Source organism: Podarcis gaigeae (genome assembly GCF_964106915.1).
Source record: "Podarcis gaigeae genome assembly, chromosome: 12".
In the NCBI taxonomy this organism is placed as follows: Eukaryota; Metazoa; Chordata; class Lepidosauria; order Squamata; family Lacertidae; genus Podarcis; species Podarcis gaigeae.
Window position 1 is genome coordinate 46523589 of NC_139688.1, and position 17598 is coordinate 46541186.

The 17598-nt window shown below is 45.8% G+C and overlaps 1 protein-coding gene across 5 annotated transcripts in view; it reads left to right on the top strand.

The window, feature by feature from the left end:
- The first annotated feature begins 658 nt into the window (after positions 1-658).
- ATP2C1 (ATPase secretory pathway Ca2+ transporting 1) overlaps positions 659-17598 on the top strand; it is a 69983-nt gene continuing 53043 nt past the window's right edge. The window contains exons 1-2 of one of the 5 annotated variants that reach the window (XM_083705599.1): positions 659-852; positions 4816-5152. In XM_083705599.1, coding sequence (XP_083561725.1) covers positions 5078-5152 — 75 coding nt within the window. In that variant the 5' untranslated portion in view covers positions 659-852; positions 4816-5077. Of the gene's footprint in view, positions 853-1622; positions 1685-1715; positions 1731-4815; positions 5153-16371; positions 16764-17598 lie in introns of those variants that run through there. The other 4 variants (XM_083705598.1, XM_083705597.1, XM_083705595.1 and 1 more) reach the window with 4 other exon arrangements.

Sequence of the window (17598 nt, forward strand, 5' to 3'; positions counted from 1 at the left end):
GAGGAGGGGCAGTGAGTTCTCTGTCAAAGGACTCTTGATATCATCATCTTGCCCACAGTCTTGCCACCTGAAAGGGTGCGGTGGGGGTGTCATTCATTCATTTTTATTCTTTTTTATTTTGACAAAGTAATAATCATAAATAAATAAGAATAAAAATGTGCACCCCGCCATCAACACCATTCCATTATAACTATCCAACCTCCCAAAATTTCAACACCTCTTGTGATGGTTTGACCCCATCCGTTTTAACAGTACAAATTCTAAAAACACCCTCTATATCTCCTCAGAATCATTTCTCCTGCGTATCCACTATCTTACCTTAATGGCACCTGTTAACTTATCATTTATATAGCTATATCCCACACCTCTTTATACCATTCTTCCATTTTATATTCTGCTTGCCCCTTCCACTTCCTAGCTATCATAATTCGTGCAGCTGTCAATAAATTTGTAAGCAAGTCCTTCATAGCCTGTGAACCTTCTATCCCATCGTGGGGTGGGGTCATTCATTTATGCCATTTTGAGGCCCCCCCCCCCCCCGATCTCTTGGCAGCATACTTGTTGCCCCTTCCCTCCTCACAAATACCCTGAAGTCACAATGAAGAACAGCAGCTGTTAGCATGAGATCACCCTGTGGGATTTCTGGCTGTGGATTTGAACCCAGGTCCCTCTGACTTAAGTACCCCATGGTGGTGCCTCTCGTTCAGTTATTGTTCTATGGTTATATGCTATTGGGAAGTGTGTATGGCAGTTTTACAAAGAAGCTGCGGCAGGCCGAAACATTCAGAATAACTTCTGAAGGTGAACAAAGCAGTTTGAACAGATTTCTTTGACATAAAACTGGACTTCTAGGTAGGAAATTGTGTGTGTGTGTGTGTGTGTGTGTGTGTGTGTGTGTTTCCATAGAATCAACAAGGCAGCCATTTCACAATAATATTTTAAAGCATCTTCCTGCTTTAACAAAAGTGTGTATAAGTGTCAAATATCAAACATTTGCCAGTTAATTAAGTGAAAGTACCATACTCTTAACAGCAAAGCACTTCTTCTCATTGTTATCATAGATAAGCATGCTGGCTTCTTTTTTAAAATCTTTTCTGGATTACCCTTTCTGTGACAGGGACACAGTGCCAAAATTCAACAACTGTTGATTTACCTATAGCTGTATTCCTCTGAAGGGAGACACCGCACCTGTTGAACTGCGGTTTTTAAAGACACATCGTTCCTTCATTCTTTTGTATTCCCTCCAGTTCACTTGAAATAAAACTGCCAGCAGATCATCCCTTTGTAGCCTAAGTTCTGCTACCACATAACTATTTGTGAAAGGGTTAGTATCTGAAATCACAATCAAATAATGCACGTTCCTTTGGCTAAGGCAAGCGATTCAGGATTTTAAGAAGTAAGGTTTTGAAAAGAAAGACAGACTGAGGCTAAATTTGCCCACGGAGATGGAAATAATTGCGGTGGTGGAAGGGTGTGCACTCAGACTTGCTAGCATTGTGATATTAGGACTTGGCTTCAGGCACTGATGAGGCTTCCCAGATGTAGTAGTGAGTTCTTGCTGGAAAGCAGAAGAGAGGTAGGCTGCTAGCTTCCAATAGTTGCCATGGGAACCAAACTACACCAAGCGAGAAGCCATCTAAAAGAGAACCCCGGGGGATAGAACTGGAAAGGGGCAACTGGCAATGTAAGCTGCTGGAAGGCTTCAGCCGAGCAACTGGAAACCAAGCAGGGTAAAGGGAGGGTAGAGCATCCCTGGTGTTTCAGCAAAGTTGGCTGAAGAAAGTGTGAGTGAGGAGCTGCATTTCCCATCGTAGGCAGGGATGGGGCACCTGTGGCCTTCCAGATGTTGTTACCCTACAGCTCCCTGGCCATTAGCCATGCTAGCTGGGGCTGATAGGCGTCACGCGTCCAGAAGACCACAGGCTCCCCATCTATGCCTTATGGCAGTGGTGGCGAATCTATGGCATGCGTTGCCAGAGGGTGCACTCAGAGCCCTCTCTGTGGGCACACATGCCGTTGCCCCAGCACAGAGCCGGCAGAAGGCGAGAGCGGTGCGTCGAGTCCTCAGCTCAACTTGGGCAGCCGAGCAGCCACCTTCCTCTTCCTCCTGCTGCGAGGTTGAGGCTTTACACACCCTCCGGCTGGGGCCAATGGGAGGCGCTGGGCAGGGTGCGTCACGTAGGAGCCAGCAGGGGAGGATGGCATGGCTGGTGAGCTTCAGGAAGCCACTTTGTTCCAGTGCTGGGTAGCCAGGCAGGGGCGCCCCTGCCCCATCCTCCTCGTTATTCCGGGCCCCACTGGCCGTGCCGTGCCATGCCATGATCGCCTCCCACTTTCTGCCATACTTCTTTGCCAAGCTCAACCACAGCCAAGTACAGTGAGTGAGGATGTGCCACACCGGATACCCTGCATAGGGGCCGGTCGGGGCTTGGCGAGGGAGCGGGGAAAACACTGTTGGAATTGATTTTCTCTAAAACCTGCTCCGGCTGCTGCAGAAACAAGTATTTTATCCTAACAGAGAAGATGAGTATCTCATAGAGAAGACACACGCAGTCTTGTGGTGGTGATGTCAAAACATTAACTACATTTACCTTCATGAAGGCAAACAACAGTGCTGAGAATGGGTAATTGTTGGGTTAAAAAGGTAAAGGTAAAGGACCCCTGACAGTTAAGTCCAGTTGTGAACAAGTCTGGGGTTGCAGCGCTTATCTCTCTTTACCAGCCGAGGGAGCTGACATTTGTCCACGGACAGTTTTTCCGGGTTATGTGACCAACATGACTAAGCTGCTTCTGGCGAAACCAGAGCAGTGCACGGAAGCGCCGTTTACCTTCCCGCCGGAGTGGTACCTATTTATCTACTTGCACTTTGACATGCTTTCGAACTGCTAGGTTGGCAGGAGCTGGGACCGAGCAACAGGAGCTCACCCCGTCGTAGGGATTCGAACTGCCACCTTCCAATCGGCAAGCCCTAGGCTCAGTGGTTTAGGCTACAGTGCCACCCGCATCCTTAATTGTTAGGTTAATGAACCGTAAAAAGATCTATATGCATCTTCTCTTTCAATGCAAACACTGAGAGAGCTTGCCTAGACTTCACACAAATTCTCCAGATTCAAAGCAATATGGTAACCACTTACTTCTTTCTTAAGGGCTAAATAGGAGTCAGAGTAGTGACAGCTACCAATTCAGGTTAAATGGCCTTGTTGGCACATTGTGATAAATAAGTGGGTTTTGGGTTGCAGTTTGGGCACTCCATCTCTAAAAGGTTCATCATCACTGCCTTATGGGAATGGGTACCTCACCTGTTCCTCCCCCAAGCCTCATCTGCTTCCCTTTTGCTGCTGCTGTACATTACACCTGGATTTCTGCAGTCAGGAAAAGGAAGTGGGTGCCAGGATCAGGGGAAGAATGGATGGGGGGAAAGCCATCAGGGAGGCAAGAGGTGTGTTGAGGATCTCTCATTTTGCAGCCCTAGGCAGCAGTGCTGAGTCCTCTTGTGGGAAGTAGCTCCCATACAGCTGAGCAAAACCTGACATGAAATTAATTAAATGGCACAATTTGGGGGGAAATAGTATCCTTGGAGTCAGAGCAGCTGCAGGAGGAGGGTGGAGAGAGGAGATTGATTCTCTCTGCCTACCACCTCCCTGACAAAAACAGTCTCTCCCAAGCTGCTATTTTCATTTCAGGAGAAGCCTCTGTGGACAGGAATGGAAAGATGCTCAGGTTGAATGTCTAGATTTCCATGAGCAGCATCATAGTTAAATAGGCTCGAAACCAGTCTAAATTTGATCCATAGAAGTCGGCAAATGTGTCCTCTTTTTTGCTCTTCAAAATATGGCAGCCCTTGCAGGACCTACTTTTTGAGTAAATATGCTTTATAATCTGGTTTTGTGTTGTAGGACTAAGGGTTTAGGCTGCAAATCAAGGCTGCAAATCCAGGCCCATTTACTTCTGAGCAAGCTCTGCTGAACACTTGGAACAGATTTTCGGAGTAAATATGTAAAAGGTTGCACTGCATGCCCTTAAAATCTGGCTTGAAATTAGAAACACTTTTGTTGCTGTTGCTGCTTAAGCCAATTTTAGCAAGACCCCACATAGTTAGTTAGTTAGTTAGTTAGTTAGTTAGTTAGTTAGATTACTTCATTAACGTTGGAGACAGACACTTTATGTAAAATATTTATATCTGTATTTAATGTTTATCTGTTATCAGAAAACTCCATGGGAAATTTTGTATTTGAATGGTACACGAATGGCCTCTTAAAATTATCCACCCCTGTTTCCTGGCAAATCGGGGAGGCTATTTCACAAAATTTCTTTAGCAGGAGAGGAAAAGATATCTAAGTTGTCACTGCGACCACAGCAACAGTGTAGTCAGCCTGGCCACCATTTTGCACACCTCAGTTCTAGCATTACAGTGGTGCCCCGCAAGACGAATGCCTCGCAAGACGGAAAACTCGCTAGACGAAAGAGTTTTCCATTTTGGAGGTGTTTCGCAAAACGAATTTCCTATGGGCTTGCTTCGCAAGACGAAAATGTCTTGCGAGTTCCTGCGGGGGGTTTTTTTCTCCCCCCCCCTTTTTCTAAGCTGCTAAGCCGCTTATCCGCTAAGCCAATAAGCCGCTAAACCGCTAATAGCGCTAATCCGCTAAGCCGTCAATGGGCTTGCTTCGCAAGACGAAAAAACCGCTAGACGAAGAGAGTCGCGGAACGGATTCTTTTCGTCTTGCGAGGCACCACTGTATTCTGTGCATTGTGTGCATGAGAGGTGAAGAATGAACAAAGAAAATTTAGTAAAGTGGTCTTTTTATTTTTCTACAGGGGTGAAAGAAAATCTCAGGACTTGCTTCAGAAAAAAAAAAGGCTCCTGAGAAATTTTGGCTCAGCTCCAGTTTTCACGCAAAGAAGAAAACCTATCTCTCTCACTGCTATTAATTAGATTTGACCTCTCTTTAAGAACATTTGCTGGGGAATCTGCTCTGGTTCTTTATAAGGGCAATTTAAGGCTGGCTTTGCCCTTTTCTGCCTGTCCCTGTGTTACAAGGTATTATCAAGAAAGAAAGAAAAAGATTTCAGGGAGAATATGGAAGGAAGATTGCTTCAGAGAAGGAGGAAAGGAAACGTGGGAGGAGATGAGCAAGAGAAGAAGAGTAAAGAGGTTAGTTTGGTTTCTGGTTGTTTTTCCCCCTGGACTTGGTTTGTTTATGTTATAATATTTATATCTAATTAAAGAATTGCATAATTGAAAGTCCCCTTGCCTTGCTGTTGACAGGTTGAAGCCAAAAGGTTCATATATACCCACTTGACTGCTTCGATCAGTGGAACTGGAAGTGTTATAGGTGCCACACAGGGCCGTCTTACCCATAGGCATTAGAGGTGTGGGGCACCCAGGTGCCGGGTTCTCAGGGGCGCCAGGCTGAGAGTCCGGGACCCGAGAGTTGAGTCCGGGGAAGAGCCTGGCCGTTGGTCGGAAATGTACCCTTTCTGGCACCTGCTAAAACTTGCCCCCCCATCAAGCCTCAGAATTCGGGTACATGAATCCAGACAACGTGCTTCAAATAAAAGCCATCTGTTCTGCCTATGGTGCTGTGACCAGAAAACAGGAGTATATATCATAATAGTGAGACCTCAGAAATGGGAAGTGTGAAATCCTATACAGTCTCAGAGGAATGGATATTGGGAATTGTTAAACTATGCTATACTATTGCTATGGATATTGGGAATTGCTATAATTGCTGAAAATATTAATTGGATTTTCTGTGAAAGTCATTCAGCCAATACTTCAGTGGGCTAGTCTGAAGCTAGAGAATGGTTGATTGGACGGGGCTGTAGCCCGTGTTTCATTTAAATAGGACAAGATTTTAATTTAGATAAAATAATTTTTAAAAACCCAAAGCATGTCTCTTGCAAGTGTCAAATCTGTTGCAGGAGCCGTTTGCTTTGAGACACGGCTGACAAATGAGACTCCAAACTTTTGCTGTTATGTAACTCTTTTTTAAAAAAGAAAAAAAAGGAAGTAGGAAGTGGCTGTTTTGAATTAATACTCTTGTTGCAAGATCACCATTTGTGGAACAGCAACAGGTGTAATAGCTCTTGTTTAGCCTTGGAAAATAATTTCTGATGAAAAGAGCCCCAGTAAATCAAAATAAGTTTGAGGTAAGATTAGGTGTACAGCTAAACAAAAAGAACCCAGTGAGCTCTAGCTACATACCAATAGCGCAGCATGTACCATTCAAGATAAGCAAAGTTTATGATCATAATGCTGAGGAAAATGTCTTTAGACTCCAGCTAGGCTTCTCTTGATCTTCTTATAGGATTTATATTATCCCCATGGCTGAAGTTATTTGAGTATTCAAGCTACTCTATCTTTTCTCGGCAAAAAAATGTTCCTTGCTACCGTTTAACTCTTTGGCATCTTTTTCACGTGCTACAAAGTCAGCACAATTTGTCTCCTTTGCGTTTTTGCTAGGAGTGATAACAGAAGGGTTGACATTTTCCATGATCAGGGAAATGCTGCAATGTCTGGACTACAGGAAACTGCACATATTCTGTGGAAATATGGGAAGTAATTTGCATGGCTATGGTTCAGGATTCAGGAGCCTGAAATATGGATGCTAGATAGAGATATAGAGATAGAGATAGCTATAGATATACATATAGATATATTTATTCTGCGTGTGTGAGCCAGAAGGAGATGCTTGAAGGGACACAGCCACCTTCTGGGTCTGGGATTCTTCCCACCTGACCTAAAGTTTAAAATATTTTTAATGCAGTGATGGGGGCCCTGGAATAAGGAGCAGCTGGCAACTCAGGGTATACAGTGGTACCTCAGGTTACATACGCTTCAGGTTACACTCCGCTAACCCAGAAATAGTACCTTGGGTTAAGAACTTTGCTTCAGGATGAGAACAGAAATCGCTCTCCGGCGGCGCGGCAGCAGCAGGAAGCCCCATTAGCTAAAGTGATGCTTCAGGTTAAGAACGGACCTCCGGAACGAATTAAGTTCTTAACCCGAGTTACCACTGTATTGGAATTGGTGCTTAGTTAAGCATGGAAGGGCTATATAATGGGCTTCAAGTTCCTTTTTACCAATCACCTCATGGGGGGGGGGAAGCTTTCTCTTTTGAAGTTATGGCACCGCCAAATTACCACGGATAGTGTTGGGGTGGCCGTAGCTGCGCCAGCCATCCGGGGGGGAGGGCTCAACTCTCCCCCATGCCACTGCGGGAGAGCGATCCCTGCAGAGGCTTGGGAGTGAGGTTTCGCCCCTCCCAAGCTTTCTCGGGAGGAGAGCGGAACCCACAGAGGGAAGCTGCACACCCTCCAGCCTTATAGTTGGTGGGGCGCAGCTGGTGGGCATGCAGGGAAAGGGGGAGGCTGCCGGCAAAACCTCACAGCTCCCCCACTTGCTGGGGCGCCCCTGAGAGGCCAGCGCCCTGGTGCGACGCATCACTAAGCCCTATGGGAAAGACAGCTCTGGTTATGACTTGGTAAACTTGGATTTTGCCTTCTGTGGAGTCTCCTGTTGGGATAACAAATGCAGAATTGAGATGAAAGACAGTTTTACTGAGCAGGAGCCAATGATGTACATTTTCTGGAAAACTTTGAATGGGGAAGTTTTCATTTTCAACTTGATTTGCACAGGGTAGTTTGTACTAGGAATTTTCCTGATGGCCCTAGAGGGTGATCTGATTTAGCACATTTATTTGACATGTTTTTAGTAAACCAAGCTAAAAGCTTTGAAACTGCCAAGCCTGTCGAATATTTATTTGGAGTTGGTACCCATCTATTGTTACTAATGAAATTACAAAACAGAAAACATGCTGCAGAAACATTAACCTCTGTAACATTTTACACCCCAGACCAGTGGCGTAGCGTGGGTTGTCAGCACCCAGGGCAAGGCAAGTAATTTGCGCCCCCTAACCCGTGGATTTTAGCACTCGAGTGCGAGCGCGCCCCCCCAGATGTTGCGGCCGGCCCTCCTGCACCCCCCCCACGCTAAGCCACTGGGGCTGGGCGCGAGCGAAGGAGCCAAGGACCCCAAAGCCCCCTCCCCTCGGGTACCTCCCCGCCCCCTCCTCTCCTTGGGCGCTCCGAGGCGCTCCAGATCCGGGCTTGGCGAGCGCCTCTCCTCCCCCCGGCCGGGTCCGGGGGCTTCCAGCCGCACTCTGTCCTCGCGCGCCCTCCCCCCCCCGCGGCTGAGACTTGCGCTGAGAGCCGGAGCCAGCGGCGCCCCCTTCCGCCGGGAGACCCTCGCCCGCCCGCCGGCTTCCTCTCGGAGGGTTTTGGGGAGCGCAGGGCGCGGCGAGGCCCCTCGGAGCTCTCCTCCCTCCCCGTCGGCAGAAACAGCCGCCGCCTGTGGCTGGGCCGAGGGGATGGCGGAGGCGGCGGGGTGCGGAGGCTGCCCGTGCCCGGCCAGGGATCGGTGGCGGCGTCGGCACTGCTGCAGTGGCTGCTCCTCCTGCGAGCAGTGAGTGGAGCGCAGCGGCGGCGGCGGGGAGCCCGGCGGAGGAAGGAACTTGTCCCTTCCCTCTGGACTCGCGCCCCCCCAGATGTTGCGCCCGGTGCGGCCGGCACCCCTGGCACCCCCCACGCTACGCCACTGCCCCAGACCACCAGCAAGAGCTCAAGGCTTGCTCCAGCAGGATATTGGAAGACATGGGATCTGTTTGTTTGGTTGGTTCTTCTACACTCTAATAACATATGTACTTCGCCTTTCTATGAAATATTCAAATTTTTAAAGAATCTGAAATAGACTTGAAACATTAAGGATGAGCTTTGCAATCAGAAAATAAATACACAATGATTTAAAAAAATGTCAGTAAAGCAAGTCGTTGTTCCCAGCTGATTTCTCTGGGCAGGTTCACAATTGCAATATAAATCATAGCTGTGCCTGTTGCTTCATGTTTTTCTTGTACTGCAGATCTACTGGCATAAGCCCATAGAAAGTTTGAATGGATGGATGTGCTTTATGCCAAAGTTGGAGGCAGGCTTTTCCCAGGTCGCTTCCCTCTGGCTGATGTTCTGTTTCTGCTAAAGCTAGATCACCTTGCAAAGGTGGCAAGTTGCCATGCAAGCAGATGGGCTGCAGAATAAGCAGCCAAGCTGTCACTCAGGAACATAAAGCACATTGACTAAGGGCAGGATTCCAGGCATTAATGACGAGAATGGCGTCTAGTGCAGAGTTTTTACATCTCTTGTAAAAGAGGCAATGTTCCACAGAGTGATGGCAGAGCACTGGATTAATTCTGAGAGCCAGTCACAATTTCCAGTAGGCATTTATAGAATACGGCCTAATAGATAAGCAGCTGACCTAGTAAAATGAAATAAAATGGAATAAAATCTTTCAGGGCAAGCTTTATGGGTATAAGGAATGCAGTGCCGTGGATTCATAATTAGTTCTCAGGAATTCCCTCGGGGTCAAAATCATGATTTTTTTGACCAATGCAGACATAAATGTTATGGCTTCAGTTCCAAGGCAGTTTTCCTCCCTGTTCCTCCTCAGTCCACTCTTCCACTTTGCTTAACAGAAGCCTGATGAAGAGTTCTGGTGGATATAGAAGCTCCCTATTTTTGTTGGTATGGGACACGGGTGGCGCTGTGGGTTAAACTACAGAGCCTAGGGCTTGCCGATCAGAAGGTCGGCGGTTCGAATCCCCGCGACGGGGTGAGCTCCCGTTGCTCAGTCCCAGCTCCTGCCAACCTAGCAGTTTGAAAGCACATCAAAGTGCAAGTAGATAAATAGGTACCGCTCCAGCAGGAAGGTAAACGGCATTTCCGTGCGCTGCTCTGGTTCTCCAGAAGCGGCTTAGTCATGCTGGCCACATGACCCAAAAGCTGTGCGCCGACTCCCTCGGCCAATAAAGCGAGATGAGCGCCACAACCCAAGAGTTGTCCGCGACTGGACCTAATGGTCAGGGGTCCCTTTACTTTTACCTTTATTTTTGTTGGTTACATGTGAAAGGAAACTTGGAGTTTTATAAAATAAAAGTGGCAGTTTATCCCTTAACCATGCATGCTAATGTTCCTTTGCTTGGCTTATTTGGTGAGTTTCTCTCTGAGACAAGCTTCTATATTTGACATGTAAATAGTATCCTCAGGAAAGGACACTATCATCCCTACTAAGAAATTAATAATGGTGCTTCATATTTACAATACTCCTGAAACTAACATGGAGAAACATAAACTTGATTAAACAAAAACTTAATGAATGGCAGGAATGAGTTCAGCATGCATCTGTATTTCAAGACAATAATCAATCAGCCTAAATGTAAGAAATTCAGTAATGTGCACAATAATTGTGAAAACTATTATGTCCATGGATGCCTCCAGTGTAGTGACAATTAAACCACTGACACGGCTGTAGTCAGTTGTATATCAGGCTCAAAAAAACAACAAATCACTTGAGGCCAATTAAGTTAGATCTTTATTCTAGGACAGGGGTCAGCAACCTAAGGCCCATGGTCCACAAGAGGCCCATAAGGGGGTCATTTAACCAGCCCATGGACCCTGCCGCCCACTCGGGGACCCCCCCGCACGCTCAGTCGGCTCCCGTGCACCGCACTAAACCGGCGCAGAACAGAGCGGGGACCGCCTTCCATTATGCTGGCCAGATTCCCATTGGCTGCAGGAAGCTCTTGTAGCCAATCAAAAGCTGTGCACGCCTCCTTCGCACTGGAAGGAGCACCGGAAATAGCGTTTGCACACACACTGGCCCACCATGGCGTCTGCGGGACCGTGAACCGACCCAAGCCACAAAACCTTTGCCGACCCCTGTTCTAGGAGGTCTTGCCCCAAAGAAGCAGTTGCAAAGACTGAAGTGTCCACTAGGACCCTTCCTCTCCAAGGTCTTTCCCACACATTCTCAGGCTGTGTCCATGCACAACCACCCTATGCTCTACCCGTTTCATTTCTCTGTGGGTTCTTGGAGACCGGGGGGGAGAGAAGCTGGAGGCAGCAGGAGGGGGAGACTCCCTGAATTCTTCAGCAGCTGGCCTCCACTCTGCCTCTTAGCCACCCTCCCTTCCAGCCTCTGCTTCAGCCTAAAAGTCAAAGTCTGAACTGGTCTCTGCTTCCCTAAACCCTGTTACCTCTCCTGCTACTGACACCTCATTCTCCTAGTCCACTCCTCCTCCCTCTGACCACTCATCTTCATTCCCACCACCAACCCCCTGGCTCTGGGCCTTCTTCCCCTGGGGATTGCCCAGGCAGTTCCCCCGCTGGGGTCTCCCACCATGTCTCTATATCCAGCCAGTCCATGACACATTCTAAAGATTTGTTTCAAAAAGGGCAAGCCGAAATGGACTATTTTAGAAGCTGGATGTCCTATCGTAACTGGTGTGACCACTGCGGCTTATCCTGTGCTGCCCTCCCAAACTCAAACATGTCCAAGTTGCCATGTAGTTGAGACCAGTCTGAGCTATTGCTGTCACTGTGAGGATATTGCAGAAGAACATTGTGCCTGTGAGCCATAAACTTTACAATTAGCTGAACAGAATTAAACAGGGTAGGGTATTGCTCTACTGTCTAACTGCCTTCCCTCAGTAACTTGGCTGATCACAGAGCGCTCATTTTTAAGCTCTAAAGTGCATGCTTCCAGGGAACAAGTGTCTGGGAGTTGCACAGTAATAGAATCATAGAATTGTAGATGGAAGGGGTCCCGAGGGTCATCTAGCCCAACCCCCCGAAATGCAGGAAGCTCAACTGAAGCATCCATGACAGATGGCCATCCAGCCTTTTTAGTTCTGCTGCTGAACCACACTGTTGACTCATGTTAAGCTTGTGATTTACTAAGACCCCTAGGTCCTTTTTATGTCTACTACTTGGCAGCTCCTTTTCTGTCTGCTTCAAATCTGCTGTGAATAGGCTGGAGAGTACAGCAACTTCGGGTCCTCCTGCCCTGGTGCTCTACCAAATCCTCCACCCTCCTTCATCCCAGACCTGTGTACTTACTGTCTAGTAAAGTCCATGGAGGCTCTCAAGCTTCAGTGGTACCTCGGGTTACATACGCTTCAGGTTACATACGCTTCAGGTTACAGACCCAGAAATAGTACCTCGGGTTAAGAACTTTGCTTCAGGATGAGAACAGAAATTGTGTTCCGGCGGCCCAGCGGCAGCGGGAGGCCCCATTAGCTAAAGTGGTGCTTCAGGCTAAGAACAGTTTCAGGTTAAGAACGGACCTCCGGAACGAATTAAGTACTTAACCCGAGGTACCACTGTACTCAGAATCAAGTGATACAGCTTTGAAGCAATACCAGTGTTCAGATCACTATACTGTAGTGTGCGTTTTGAGAACAAGTGAGGATTATAACATATAGCTACGATTCCCCTACAAATGTCCATCAACCTGGGGGGGGGGGCTGCCCCCTCAAATATTTTAGGGGGGCAAGACCCCTCATCCCCTAGGACTTGGCCCCTATGATTCTAGGCAGGCTGATCAAGGGAGAGGCTCCCCTTCAGGGATTTGGGTCTCAAGCTGCAGAATACATTTTGGTGATATGAGGGTATTTAGCATATTTTTCTATGGGGTTTATCAGCTTGCTATATATTTATTGTTTGACAGCACCTAGAGCTCTGGCTTATGTTAAGTTGCGCATTTCATTCACTTCAGGCTCTTTATCTTTGCCTGAACCTTAGTTCAGCAGGTTTCTCCCTCGCACTTGTATATGTAATTATGAATTCCGCTTGGCTTATTAGCTATCTAGCATTTCCACATATCCTATTGTTAACTACCTAGCAACTCCGCATAATAATGAAGTAATTTATTTGGCCCAGATCCACATAACCTAATTCTCCAGCAGGATAAAGTGTGTGTTCAACTTTTTGCTGGGTCAAACAGGCCCAAACGCGGAAATGTAAGGAGGCGGAAGGGACATTCTTTCACCTCTGGTGGACTTGTCCAAAAGTGAAGGCCTTCTGGGAGGCGATTTACAACGAGTTAAAAAGGGTATTTAGGTATACCTTTCTTAAGAAACCGGAGGCCTTTCTTCTGGGCATTGTGGACCAGAGAGTGTTAAAGAAGGATAGAAATTTCTTTATGTATGCTACTACAGCAGCAAGATTTCTCATCGCTAAGTATTGGAAGACTCAAGATCTACCTACATTGGAGGAATGGCAGACGCAGTTGATGGACTACATGGAACTGGCTGAGATGACTGGCAGAATCCGAGACTTGGGAGAAGAAACAATGGAAGAGGACTGGAAAAAATTTAAGGATTATTTGCAAAAACACCATAAGCTGTATGAATGTTAAGAAAATGCACGATTAAGGGAACTTTAGCTTCAGCAACTTGATTAGGTGAAATGAAAACTAAGATACAAGAAATAAGAGGTGGAATTAGGAAATAACTTTATTATGTTAAATTTAAGTACATAGAAATTGGGATACAAATATTGTGAATTTAGAAACATGATAAATCGAAAGATATAGTAAGTTATGAAATAAGGTAACAAATTGCTGATGTTTGTACAACAAAGAAAGCAGGGTTTGGAGGATGTGGGGAAGTCCAGTTGGTTTGTTAAAAATATTAAGGAAAGTTGGATTTTTCATATTTTCTTTTTTCTTTCTGTTTTCTTTCTTTTTTCTGTATTCTGTACATCTTTGACTATAAGAAAAGAAACTTAATAAAAATATTTTTTTAAAAAAAACAAACAGGCCCATACGCCAGTGGCATCATGGATGGTTCAGGTTCAGCTGTCCAAAGGGTGTTAAGAGCAGAAGAATGTCTGCAAAAGTAACAAGTTTGTATAGAGAGATTGGGTTGCCTGATCACGCAGACAGGGAAATGACTTGGCACTTTTCAGAACTGCTTCTGGAATTCCTCCCGGTACACACTGCTGTTATAAAATTTATTCTAATATTGGGCATTTATTGTCATTCCTGTGCTTGAGCATTTGGCTTCCTACAGCAAAAAAGAACTGTGTATGACAGTTTGCTGCAGATTTCTAGAAGGTGAAAGGAAAAAGAAAGAGTCACATGTACACGTCAGATTCTTGGCCTGGGTGTGTCACTTTAATGCCGTACTTCTATTAGTGAGAACTGGTTTAGCTCCTTTAAAAAACCACTGTCCTGTGGATCTTGCATTGCTACGTTGAATAAATCTTATCAAGCATCCATTTCATATAACCGGGGACCTTTGAGTAGTGGCTGTCATGCATGGCAAATGGTAAATCTTAATTCATAATTAAACCTGGTGTGTTCAGTGACATGTAGAGGTGGTGGCATGCAAATGTAAGTATCTCCTATAAAAAAGTCCTATTTTAAGTCTTCTGATTGCTGTTAAAGTTTCCTTTTTGGTGGGAAATAGACAACTATTCTCTTTGGTCAGACACCCTGAATGCTCGTAATATTGCACAATGCAATATTAATTGCATAATTATAATTGTCATTGTGGACAGAACAAGAGCCAGGACTACTCGGCAGTTAAACCTCTGCTGTGACTCAGCTCCCCATCCTATTGAGTCCCACTGCGTGTCTCCTAAGACCAAATTGCTCTTTGTGCTGCTTTTAAAAGTGCCTTGCAATTCATGGATAGTAGAGGCTGCTCTATTTTGAACCCTGGATAAAAGGTGCAGACTTTTGAAAAAGTCTCAGAGAAGGTGTGCTTTTAAGTAAACAGAAATTTGTTCAGAGGAATTGTGTGCATTCCCAATGATGAATTTAATAGGAATAAGCTATTCGAAATAGAAGAAAGCAATTTTTGTTTTGGATGTTCATTTAAAATGGGGTGGGTGGGGAACCTGCAGCTTTCCAGAAATGACTATAGCACCCAGTAGTCATGCTGCCTCAGTCTCATAGATTGTCTATCCCATCCTGCACCGCCCCCCCCCCAATTTAAAGAAATTAAATGATTTCATTTGCTCTTGTGAAGAAAAGTAAGGTGATGTACTCTTGGGGATACTGCTGTGATGGGGGCAAAACCTTCCTGCCCATAGTGACAGGTACAAGATTTTGTTTCAGGAATCTAGGAAAAAAACAGCAAGTGTCCAACACCAAGTAAAAATGGAGGGGGGATATGTACATTTACAAGAGGGACCCCCCTCCCCTACAGAACGCATACAGAACCCAAAAGGGTGTTTTGTAGTCTTATAAAAAGTTCCCTCCACACATACGACTTCTCAGGCATTTTGCTAGTGTGAAATAAAATGCATTTAAATTCTGGCATTAATTTGTCAATTAGATTTATATCCTGCCCTATCACCATAAGGGCCCTTGGGGGCAGCCCAGGAAAACATCAAAATCAATACTTAATTACAATTTAAGATGACGAACACCATAGACTAAAAGAGCTGTATAAAAGAGTTCCAGGACTGCTCCCTAAAGACCCTTCTGAACCGTCAGCCTTCTGAGAGACTAAGGACAGCAAAGGACACTGATTTTGCTTCAAGGTTGCCCAGGCTTAATTGTAATACAGTAATAATAATAATAATAATAATAATAAGAAGAAGAAGAAGAAGAAGAAGAAGTACCCCGCCCATCTGGCTGGGTTTCCCCAGCCACTCTGGGAGGCTTACAACAAAGATGAAAAATACATTAAAATTTTAGAAATAATTTTAGAAATAATGGCCGTCATTTAAATAGAAATGCAAGCCATCTCATCATTGTGGGGAAGAAGACTATGGCCAGGTGTTGTTCAGGTGCTCACTGCTAATGGCCTATATCAAATGTCCTCTTGCTTTCCTTTCTTATGGTACTTTAAAGCAGACTCGGCCTGTGCAGCCCTACAATAGAGGACTCATTCAAGTGGAGGGACTGTCCTGTAAGATAGGACAGATTGTCACCCTGATGATGCGAGGTGGCATGGGGAAAGATTTCTACAGCACCAAGCTACACTTATTTTTGTAGTTAAGGTAAAGGTAAAGGGACCCCTGACCATTAGGTCCAAGCGTGGCCGACTCTGGGAATGCGGCACTCATCTCGCATTATTGGCCGAGGGAGCCGGCATACAGCTTCCCGGTCATGTAGCCAGCATGACTAAGCCGCTTCTGGCAAACCGGAGCAGCACACGGAAAGACCGTTTACCTTCCTGCCAGTGCAGTACCTATTTATCTACTTGTACTTTGACGTGCTTTTGAACTGCTAGGTTGACAGGAGCAGGGACCGAGCAACGGGAGCTCACCCTGTCACGGGGATTCGAACCGCCGACCTTCTGATCGGCAAGTCCTAGGCTCTGTGGTTTAACCCACAGCGCCACCCGCGTCCCTTATTTTTGTAGTTACTCAGAGCTAATATTCAATACCTGACAATCTGCCCTAGGGAGGAAGTTCTACAGCAGTAATCTACATTTGTGATTACTTAGAATTGATATCTAGTAACTGCTGCTTAGCAACTGAGTTTTAGAGGAACCAGCCTAACTGCACAAGCAACCCAAGCAGTCTTTCAAAACACTTGGCCTAACAGTGGGTGTGGCAGGGAGCGTGTTGTTTGGTTCATGCCATGCAGCCAAGGTTAAAAGGGGGTGAGCTACAACAGACCTGCTATTGTTGTGGCAGATCTAATATCTCACCACCAACCTCTTCCTGTCAGGTGATGATCAACATTGAGGAGGGAGACCATGGTGGTAAAGGGTTTCATGCAAATCTGGAAGCCGCACACTTTAAGAAGGAGGAGGACCTTGTTAGTGGCTCCTCCTAGACTTTTTGGAACTCCTTCCCTAGAGAAGCTAGAGACTGGCTCCCTCCTTGTTTTCCTTGCACCTGCAGGTGAAGAACTTTTTGTTCCAACAGGCTTTTGGGAACTGACTTCTTTTAATGAGGGGGCTGGTGTTGTGGTGAGTTTGTTGTGGTTGCATGTTTTTAATAGATAATTTATATCTAAAGTTCTAATTGTATTAACGTTTAATTTTTTTTTAAATTAACACCCCCTTTAGTTCTTAGTTTATCGATATGTCACCTTGAGCCCCTGTCAGGGGAAAGGGCAGGGTATATATAATATATAATACAGTGGTACCCCAAGTCCGTTCTTAAACTGAAACCATTCTTAAACCGAGACACGCTTTCCCTAATGAGGCCTCCCGCCGCCGGTGCCCTTCTACCTTTTGGCTTCCATTCTTAGACCGAGGTAAAGTTCGTAAACCGGAACACTACTTCCGGTTTTGTGGAGTTTTTAAACCGAATACTTTGTAAACAGGGCTGTTGTTAAACTGAGGTACCACTGTACACTTCAGGTTACATACTCTTCAGGTTACAGACTCTGCTAACCCAGAAATAGTACCTTGGGTTAAGAACTTTGCTTCAGGATAAGAACAGAAATCGTGTTCCGGCGGCACAGCGGCAGCAGGAGGCCCCATTAGCTAAAGTGATGCTTCAGGTTAAGAACAGTTTCAGGTTAAGAACGGACCTCCGGAATGAATTAAGTACTTAACCCGAGGTAGCACTGTATATAATATAATATTTAATATATAATGACAACCTGGAGGGCAATGAATACTGTCTGGGTAGGATATAAAAACAAAAGTGCTGTGAGGAAAAGCTGAAGGCACTAGGAGCATTTAGCCTGCAGAAGAAAAGACGTAAGGGCTCATGGATAACGCTTTCTAAGGGCAAAGGTTTGTCCCTAGAGGGCAGGACTAGATCTGCTGGGCTTAAGTTATAGGAAGGTAGATT